Source organism: Raphanus sativus, unplaced genomic scaffold (genome assembly GCF_000801105.2).
Source record: "Raphanus sativus cultivar WK10039 unplaced genomic scaffold, ASM80110v3 Scaffold0225, whole genome shotgun sequence".
NCBI classification, from domain to species: domain Eukaryota; kingdom Viridiplantae; phylum Streptophyta; class Magnoliopsida; order Brassicales; family Brassicaceae; genus Raphanus; species Raphanus sativus.
In genome coordinates, this window is record NW_026615545.1 from 41,916 (window position 1) to 51,488 (window position 9,573).

Sequence of the window (9,573 nt, forward strand, 5' to 3'; positions counted from 1 at the left end):
GAACCACCATGATTTGACTCAGTCACAATCGCACACATGGTTTGTCTCTCAGATTGTGATAGGCACTATAGAGAAATAATACATTTATAATTTCTCGAACATTACGATATGAAATTGTAATCAACAAGATAATGCTAGAAAATGACAGTGAGACGTACGACGACGGTACGAGCACTACAGTACAAGACAAAGACCATTGACGACGGTATGCACATATTGTATTTCTGTTTTGCCCCAATAAAAGCAAAAATTTCCAAAACAGGTCCGAAAAATTAAAATTTGCATCTACAACCATAAACAGGTCTCCCAAGATAGTCTTCACCATCACAGGCTCAGCTAAGAAAAGTTCTGCTACTATGAAAAGGAACAAGCTCAGTTGAAACTCGATGAGCGGCTTTCTCTGCCTTTAAGATAATCCTCCACGGAGATGCCTTGCTCCATGCTTCTCATGGAGATAGACTCGTCCTCCTCCATGTCAAGGAACGCTACATTAAGATGTGACTGTAGTAGATTAGACCTCTTCAGTTTCTCGTCTTTCAGCAGCTTTGAATCCTCTAAGCCGTTGCTAACTTGTTCCTTTGCCCATTTTAGCATCTCCACGTCACCTCTAAGAAGATTTAAAACCTGCATGCATATTCACAACACGATATCTTGGTTAACACCAAGGTCTAAGATGATGAGACTGTCAAATGACTCACCATTCCCATCTCTGGCCTAGATTGTGGGTTATGCCTTATACAAAGAGTGGCTGCTAACGCCATCCTCTCCATCTGGTCACCATCGTTGTCATTAAGCAAACTCTGGTCTAATAACTGAGGATAATCTCTATCATCCAGAATTGGTTTCGCCTGCACGTGTCATTAAATTATCTGTTACTTAGCAAAATAGCAGAGAAGGAGACCTTTCAATGTAGTTATAACGTACCCACATAACAAGACTCTCTCTAGCCTTTGGAGACTCGCTACTAACAGGTTTTCTTCCAGAAAGAAGCTCGAGGAGTACAACACCGTATGCGTACACATCTATCTTATCGTTCATCTTACCATACATAAAGTACTCTGGAGCTAAGTACCTACACCAAGAAACACATAAACATTCTCAAGATTGTACTTTCATGCAACATAAACAGAATTTGATTTAGTTTTTTTTCTCACCCAAAGGTGCCTGCAACATCAGAGCAGATGATCTGCGTTGTAGATACCGAAGCCCACTTCGCAAGCCCAAAATCAGAAAGCTGTGGCTCAAAATCATCAGACAGCAATATGTTCGATGACTTAACATCTCTGTGAATAACAAGTTGTGGAGCTTTGTTATGCAGATAGTCCAACGCCTCAGCTATTCCCACAGCCACCTTATATCTCTGGTTCCAACGAAATGCAACCGGATCTTTCTTGTTGCCTAATTCGAAAACTGTTAGAAACCATAAACATTAAGGAAAAAGAAATACTACTAGTGGCCAAAGAAAAGGTTACCATGAAGATTCTCTTCAAGGCTTCCTCTTGAGAGATAGTTGTACACAAGCAAGAGGTTATTGTTTTCAAAGCAGTAACCCAAGAGGGATATAACGTTCTTATGGTTCAACGTCGTGATGATGTCAATCTCCGCCACAAAATCCTTCAAGACGCCTTTGGTCTGCTTGAGAATTTTCACTGCAACCTCTCTTCCATTGGGAAGATAGCCTCTATAAACCCTGCTGCTTCCTCCTTTTCCGATGAAATTATCTGACAAAAAAAAGAAAAGACATTGTTTTTCCATAAGTTAAAGACATAAAAACATATTTACAAGAGTCTTAAAACATTGGTTCTTAGAGGAAACAAACCAGGGCAGAAACTGGATGTAGCTGAAACAAGTTCTTTGTACTTAAAAGATCGGCAAGATGTGGAGAACCTCTCATGAAGACCCTTCACGATCATAGAATCATTACCATCTAGACTTTCATTGTTTAAGCTAGTAGACAACTGCTTAGCTTCTGAAGTACTGCTACTAACAAGAGAATTGGTCCTAGAGGGGAGCTTGAGGACCCACTGGGCAACTGGTATCTGTCTGAAGGAATAGCTTCTCGGGACATTAGCTAACACGTCTGGAGAAGCTACACGACAGAGCAAAGGCCAGCCTGGTCTAAACTCAGGCAGTTCGTTGACCAGCATAGTGATGAATCTGGTCAAATCTTCTGGAACCTTCACTGGCTCAATGGCCATTTTTGACTTGTGGAACTCATCAGCATTATCATATTGATCGTCATTACAACTAGATGATCTAGATAGATCTCCACAGACAAAACGATTCCCAAGGCAGGAAGACACTAAAGCCTGCCGTAGACTACGGCCATTGGAACGATCCAACTCTGCTTCTTCCTCCTCCTCCTCCTCCTCCCAACTGTTAACTACTTTGGTATTCTTATGCATCTGAAAGAAGCTAGACAAAGTGTTCCTATGTGCATTGCCTTTTCCTATGAAAAAAAAACAAAGAGTTTCAACACACTTAGACGCACACAGATCACCATGCAGAACTTTAGAACACTCAAGAAGAGAAAAAAAAGGACATACCTTTCAATGAGGAACCATCTTTCTGAAACATGACTTTCCCGTTGTCGACAGCCAGAACCCAGCAGTCTTTTGACAGTTTCCTGGCTAAGTACTTAGCCACGGAGACAGATGAGTGGCTACAGCTTTTGGAAACTCCAACTACAACTTTGGATCCATGACATAGCTTTGCTTCTCTAACAAGAACCTTTCGAGTACAAGAGCCTCGGCATAGTTTCAGCTTCAGCTCAATCTATTAAATGTAATCTCTTTAGAGCAAAAGCAAACAAACAAGAAAAATGATATTCAAAGTTGTTTTTTTAATTCTAGAATGTAGATTTACCTGTTTCAGTTTGCAGAAACCTTCATAAGCTTCAAGAACAGAGTCGAAAGTTTTAACAAGAGAGACAAACGAAGAGTCGTCGCCTGCTTGAGAGAGAGTCAAACATAAGAAAACCCATTTCCAAAAATCGTAGCTTTATTTAATAATATTTATAAATCTCAGGCTTGAGAAGTACCGTTGGTGATAATGTGAAGAGCGATCACTGTATCACCCGGTTCAGCAACCTTAACCAAAGCCCAATCTAGCAGCTCACTGCTCGCCGCATCGAACTTCACACCCACCACTACAGCACGACCTCCTCTTCCTCCTGTCACGACGCCGTTTTTCGTCATCTCTCTCTCTCTCTCTCTCTCTCTCGCTCTCTTCGTTCTTTTTTTGTCACTTCTCTTCGGTTTTTTTCTTCTAAAATTGTTTGTCTAAATTTTCAGGTGAGTGCTCTGTATCCTTTCCTGAAGTGTGATTCATGGAGAAACACAGTCATCGTGACGACTATATGACTACAAAACAAAGTTTCTCGTCACTGTCTTTATGGCGGCTTTGATTTTGGTTCTGCAGCTTCTGAGAAAGAGAAGAGTATAATAAGAATGGAGGAGCTGACATCTTGTTTATAAATAAAATAAATAGCTGATTTATTACTGTACCTATTTCTGCAGTCAGAAAATTAATTTTACCAGATATATATTCATGAATCGTGAAACAAGTCAACTTTAAAATTATTATGGAGGATAAAGCCAAAAAAACATTAGATACTATACATAATGACTCGTAAGAAAAATGTTTTACCACTCGTTACAAACTCATAATCTACGTACCTTTATACGGCATGTTTCACCGTTATCGGTTAATTATATAAAGAATAATTGTAGCCCGGAGTGGTGGTGCCATGTATGAGATTACATGAGGGGACAATGTAATTTATAAATATCTATGGTTTGTTTCTAAAATATATAAAAAAAGAATTTTCATAAATATTGGATTTATTCCTTTGTTTTATACGGTTCCATTCCTTGTCACCTTTTTTCTCTGTCGTCAACGTTTCAGGTCCTTGTCTTTTGTTTGATTCTTTAGTTTTATTTTGGTAGGTTGACGATTCAAAGATAAGTGTGGAAAATGGTCGTAAAAATTGTGCGACGTACGTATACGCTTTCTAAAGTATATATATTTATCGGTTTGTTGATCTAATGGTCCTAATCGTTGACGTAATTCCATTTTGAGTCTTTGACCAATGTTTTCTCTTGCCAATCTTGTTTATTTTTAACGTGCAATCTCATTTTATTTGAGATATATTTACACATGTGTGTTTATTTTTTTATGCTTAAGATGATTTATTATCACTTATTACGTGTGAATTTTGTTCTAACCTATGGTAGCATGCACATAATTAATTCATTTATCAGTGTGTGATTGTTTAATAGGGTAGTTAATGTTTGAGGTCACAGAAGGGGCCGGTGGAACCACTCACACAACATTGAAAGCCACTGTCGGCCATTCCTGCAAATGTCATCCCACTCACGTGAAACCCAAACAAAGCCACCGTACACGTGTCCTCATTATAGTTCTTAACAATAAGCATAAACTAGTTTCTCTAGTCATTGAATGTTAGTCCATCAGACTATTACATCTACATACTTGTTCTAGAGCCTACATCATCTAATAATGCATTCATCTCTGCTGCTACTAGTGAAAGTACCTGAGGTCAAAAATCCTTGTCTACCATGGAACTACGCATCTCGAATCTTCCCACATATCATTGATTCTGCTTTCGTATTATATGCCTATACGCCATATATGGACAAGGAAGGAACTCCACTAACTTGTGGTTTGGTTTGGTTCTCACGGTTTGTTTTAGAACCAATTTGAGACTCTGAACTCTGAAGTCTCGTAGCTTTCTGAGATGTTTCTCCTTGTCTTCTCGGGTCTTGGTCCACTCTTCCCTTTCTATTACCGTTGTCGGGTCATCTCTTTCCCCCTGAAAGAAGCAACAAAATATATTAACACAGAGCAGAGATGAGTAACGCTAGTTCAAAGGAATCCAAAAGGACTGCCAGAAGAATGGTTGGGGATATTGAAAGCTACAACGTGTATGATTTTAAAGGAGTTTCCATTATCGCGTATAACGAGCAAGTCATCCTTCCAATCCCTTTTTCTTCCTCCGGAACTGTCACCTGAAACATTCTAAACCTTTAATATGGGAAGGAAGGAAGATTGTCTTAGCAGCTTTGAACTACACAAGGTATTTTAAGCAAGCTAACGTGATTCAGAACTATGACATATATTATATATAGATAGCATCAACATAAACCAGCATGAGACACATTCAGCTCAGGTTTGTGCTCAGACCCAGAATGAGAAAGAAAGCTTAAATAAAGTGGAAAGCAACAATCAGACACACCAAAACTCTGGCTCTGGTGATTGACTTTGTCTTGGAATCAATAACATAGATCTCTTCAAGGTGTAGCACAAATTCTGGGTCGTTTAATCGTCAAGAAAACCTGCATAATGAATAAACAATGATCAAAGACATATATGTAACAGAAACTAACTACTGAACCAAACCAAGTAGTTTCGAGTTAACATGTTTCCTAGTGTCATACTAGTAGTGTGTTTTTCAAGCAATGTAGCCAAAACAAATAATCACTGCACCAACGACCTGATGAGTCTAACCGTTCAAAATGACGTACCTTGGAATCTCCCTCTCAGAGTTGTAGAGTGAATCTCGAGGAGCATCAATAGGGGGTTCAGTGACATTGTAACATTCAGTCACTCATAGCACATGGAATATACTGTACTTGTAAAACATCATTAAGAGAGGTGTTATTAGCACCATACAAAAATTAGTAAACAAAACTTGGATGAAAAACAGAATGAAAGGGGAAAAATTGATTGAGCAACACCGAGCTGCCACATTAAGATCATACTAAGAGGTGGAACAAGCTCTTACCATTTACATAACTCAAATTTCACTTTTTTCAAAATTTCAATTCTCAGTTGCAGAGAATAGAAAACCGGCGCAGCTATGTTCATATAAGAGACAGTAACCATGTCAAATGAATTAGCAATTGAGTATAAATGAAAAACATTTTAATCTCAGAACAGAGCATATAAGTTCCAAACAAGGATTAAAAGGGCTGACCTTTTGAGGCACTGGAGCAAGAACTCTCGGAATGGAGTAAATATCCGTATCCGGAGGAGTCGCATACATCTGCAGCCACATCAGAAAACGACGCCGTAAATGAGCAACTGAGAATTAAAAAAAAAAAAAAAAGTTAAAGCAGAGAACTTTCTTCACACCTCTCTGAAATCATAAACATCGTTATCAGGATCAGGCGGCTTCCTGATAAAGAAATCACAGTCAAGCAAGCTGATCTTATGGAACTCGTAATTCGTTTATCCTGTGATCAACCACCATCTCCGAGTCCCATCCCTGCGTCGATACAATGCTCTTGCTCTGCACGAAAGCGATGTCTCGGTCGCCGGCGCTGCCGACGCCGCTAAGGGGTCGTACTCGACGTCGTAGTCTTTCTTGTTGTCCACTTCCTCGTCGTCGTCCACCTCCGTCGGCGTCGACGTCTTCTACTTTAACGATGGTAGAACGGCCACGGCGGGGTTTGAGTGTTAATGGCGCGAAATCGGGGAAGGTTGTGAGTGAAGGAAAGAGACGTTGTGTGGTGGAGGAAGGCGGAGGAGGTTTGGAAGTGAGTGAGAGTAGAGATAAGGAGGGAGAAGCGGCGGAAGACGGCATGGGTAAATGGGATAAAGCTCTCTCTCAGTGTCTGAAAAAGTAAATTTTAATTTTGTTTATTTACTTTTTACAGTAAGCTTCTGTCCGTATGATATTTGCATCTCGACTCTCGAGGCTCTTATACGATCGATCTTATAATAATAAACATTTTAACTTTCCCCCAGAAAAAAAAAGCTTCTCTTCTTCCATCGCGCTGTACCGGCTTTCCCATCTCAATCCCGGGGAAATTAGATTTGTTTCTCTGTCGCGAGAATCTTCATCGACCTCCGTTACTTCCTTTTCCTCTCCGTCACCGTCACCGTCACCGTCACAGATCCCAATCGAGACTCCCTCCTGCGATGTGGTGATCTCTCTCCATCTCTCCCACTGATTCTACGATTGCTCTCTGCGTAGCCTTGTGAATTAGGGGTTTCTCTACGATTCGATCGCGTTCTTCTACACACTGTATTCGCTGCTAGATTTCGGATCATCCTCAAATGGCAGCGCCGAGGCCGACGGGGAGCCAGGATCTGTTCGATGCTTATTTCAGGAGAGCGGATTTGGATGGAGATGGTCGTATCAGTGGAGCTGAGGCCGTCGCTTTCTTCCAAGGCTCCAATTTGCCTAAAAACGTCCTTGCTCAGGTTCTCTTCCCTTCGTTGCAGTATTTGATTGATTGTTGAGAATATACTTGTAGCTCCTAGAGTTTTTCGAATCGGATCTTTGATCTTTGGGATCGTTTGGTAGAAGCGTGACGTATTTTGTCCCATTTTGTTTTCTTCTGTGTGGTTCTTTTCATTCTAGAGCTTGTACTCTACTTGTGTGATTCTATAGGAGAATCCATTTTTGTAATATGTACTGTTGCTACTTGAGGATATTGAAAGATAGGGAAGCAATCTAGATGTATCTACTTGTATGCAATGAGGGGAACTCTAAATATTTAAGTATCATCATACGTTGTTGGACTATAGATAACATCTGCAGATTCTTTTAGATATAAGTTTCAGCGTCTATTGTACTATTAGTCTTTGGATTGTTGATGGTTGAGCTTTTTTTTTTTAACGTTCTTGTAGGTATGGTCCTGCGCAGATGCAAAAAAGGCTGGTTACCTTGGTCGAGCGGAGTTTTATAATGCTCTAAAGTTGGTTACTGTGGCGCAAAGTAGACGGGAATTAACTCCTGAGATAGTCAAGGCTGCAATTTATGGTCCTGCTTCTGCCAATATCCCTGCTCCCAAAATAAATCTTGCTGCAACACCCTCTCCACAGCCTAGGGGAGTTGTGCCTGCTACACAAGCTCAGGGGGGTGCGTCACTGCCTTCAGTTCCGCCTGGTATGAGAGGGCCTCAAATGGGTGGAACTGTAAGCAGTAGTAACCAACAAGTAGGAACGGGCCAGCAGAACCAATTTATGGGGGCGCCTCCATCTCAACCACAGCAAAACTTTCAAAGCCAGGTTATGCCATCTGGAGGGACTACTGCGCCTCGTACGGCAAACCAACCTATGCCATCTGATTGGCTCAGCGGCAGAAGTGTCGGGCCCTCTGGGCAAGTGAATTCTCAAATACCTTCGAATCAAAGTGGATATGGTTTGACGGCACCTAACTCAATTGCCAACAATACACCAAAACCGCATATGACACCTGCTGTAATAAGCTCTACAACAGCCAGACCTCAAGAATCAGCGCCGGTGCATAAGCCCCAAGATTCATCTGCTCCTTCAGGTGCTCGTGCTCTAGATGCTCCATCCAATCAATTGGTAGCCAAGGATCCAAAGGAACTAGCTGCATCAGGAAATGGTTTTCCCTGACTCACTTTTCGGAGATGTGTTTACAGTTGCTTCTCGCAGCCAAAACAACATCCTGTGGGAACTACGTCGACAATGGGCATCTCACCTTCTTCTGGTACAACTGGCTCTACTGTTGGTGTTGGGCTTGCAGCTTCTGGTCAGATGACGCAGCGTCAGTCTCAGCCCCAACCCCAACCCCGACCACAGCACCAACCACATCACCAACCCCAGCATCAACCACATCACCAACCCCAGCACCACCCCCGACCCCACCCCCAATCTCAAATCCAACACCAACCCCACCCCCAGTCCCAAGCCCCTTGGCCAAGAATGACTCCAGCTGACGTCCAGAAATATGCAAAGGTATTTGTGCAAGTTGACACTGATAGGGACGGCAAGATCACTGGGCCCCAGGCTCGGAATCTGTTCTTAAGTTGGAAGCTCCCGCGAGGTAGGCTACATTTCTTTTCTGTAGCTTCATTCGCTAACCACTATTTTAGTTTCAGTTTGACCATGTTCTTATAATGGTGGTGAACATGCATGATAATTAAGTGACACTTCTCCAGTTATGTATATTTGTTTGTATAGTCTTGGAATTATTGGTCAACTGCCATTTTAGGTGAAATCTTGAGTCATGTTTTTCTTCAACGTGTAGACGATACATGGATAGTGATATTAATATCATCCCAAGTAGAAATTGTTGTACTTTATATGGGGATTATAGACCGTTTTATGTGTTCAATGATGTTCCTTGGTATTACAGACGCTTTGAGGCAGGTATGGGACTTATCTGATCAAGATAATGATAGCATGCTTTCCTTGAGAGAGTTCTGTATTGCTGTCTATCTAATGGAGCGTTATAGAGAGGGCCGACCTCTTCCCCCTGTATTCCCAAGCACTATAATATCTAGTGAGAGCATGTTTACCTCTCCTAGTCAATCTGTGGCACCACAAGGCAATGCATCCTGGGGACATACACATGGTATTGCATCACACAAACCTAATTCTGCTTTACTTGCATTAGTTTTCTGAAGTGGATATTCATTCTTGGATTAATATTGTAGGTCAAGTTCATGGGGCCTCGAGACCACCAGCAATTCCCAAAGGAAAGCCTCCAAGGCCGGTCCCTCTCCTCTCTCTCCTAGTGATGGAATGGTCCAGTCCACTCAGCCAAAGCGTAAAATGCCTGAGTTGGAAAAA

The 9,573-nt window shown here is 41.5% G+C and overlaps 2 protein-coding genes and 1 pseudogene across 3 annotated transcripts; 1 reads left to right on the forward strand and 2 right to left on the reverse strand.

Moving 5' to 3' along the window:
• Positions 1–69: 69 nt before the first annotated feature.
• LOC108819548 (protein kinase STUNTED) lies at positions 70–3,441 on the reverse strand. 2 transcript variants are annotated; one of them, XM_056996438.1, is made up of 9 exons: positions 3,041–3,441; positions 2,866–2,948; positions 2,547–2,775; positions 1,820–2,449; positions 1,473–1,721; positions 1,155–1,398; positions 925–1,072; positions 699–848; positions 70–624 (listed from the first exon to the last, which is right to left on the reverse strand). In XM_056996438.1, the coding sequence occupies exons 1-9, from the start codon at positions 3,195–3,197 to the stop codon at positions 373–375; spliced, it is 2,142 nt and encodes a 713-aa protein (XP_056852418.1). In that variant the 5' UTR covers positions 3,198–3,441; the 3' UTR covers positions 70–372. The 2 variants fall into 2 exon arrangements, with proteins under 2 accessions (XP_056852418.1, XP_018448107.1); XM_018592605.2 differs by having other exon boundaries at positions 2,866–2,951.
• A 930-nt stretch (positions 3,442–4,371) lies between these two features.
• On the reverse strand, positions 4,372–6,690 carry LOC108819726 (PLASTID TRANSCRIPTIONALLY ACTIVE protein 6, chloroplastic-like; annotated as a pseudogene).
• A 143-nt stretch (positions 6,691–6,833) lies between these two features.
• LOC130501605 (uncharacterized) lies at positions 6,834–9,567 on the forward strand (the record flags this gene model as incomplete). The annotated part of the gene is given in 7 exon segments (XM_056996439.1): positions 6,834–7,230; positions 7,660–8,387; positions 8,389–8,426; positions 8,429–8,824; positions 9,137–9,355; positions 9,438–9,499; positions 9,502–9,567. Coding segments are annotated over 7 exon segments (1,656 nt in total), but the record flags the coding sequence as incomplete, so codon positions are not given.
• Between the last annotated feature and the right edge of the window lie 6 nt (positions 9,568–9,573).

Excerpts from the sequence above, each read along its gene's own strand:
- LOC108819548 (XM_018592605.2), bottom strand. The coding sequence starts at position 3,197 with ATGACGAAAAACGGCGTCGTGACAGGAGGAAGAGGAGGTCGTGCTGTA. Across the intron at positions 2,776-2,865 it reads GTTTCTGCAAACTGAAACAG|ATTGAGCTGAAGCTGAAACT; the intron begins GTAAATCTACAT and ends TACATTTAATAG. Across the intron at positions 1,722-1,819 it reads TACATCCAGTTTCTGCCCTG|ATAATTTCATCGGAAAAGGA; the intron begins GTTTGTTTCCTC and ends TTTTTTTGTCAG.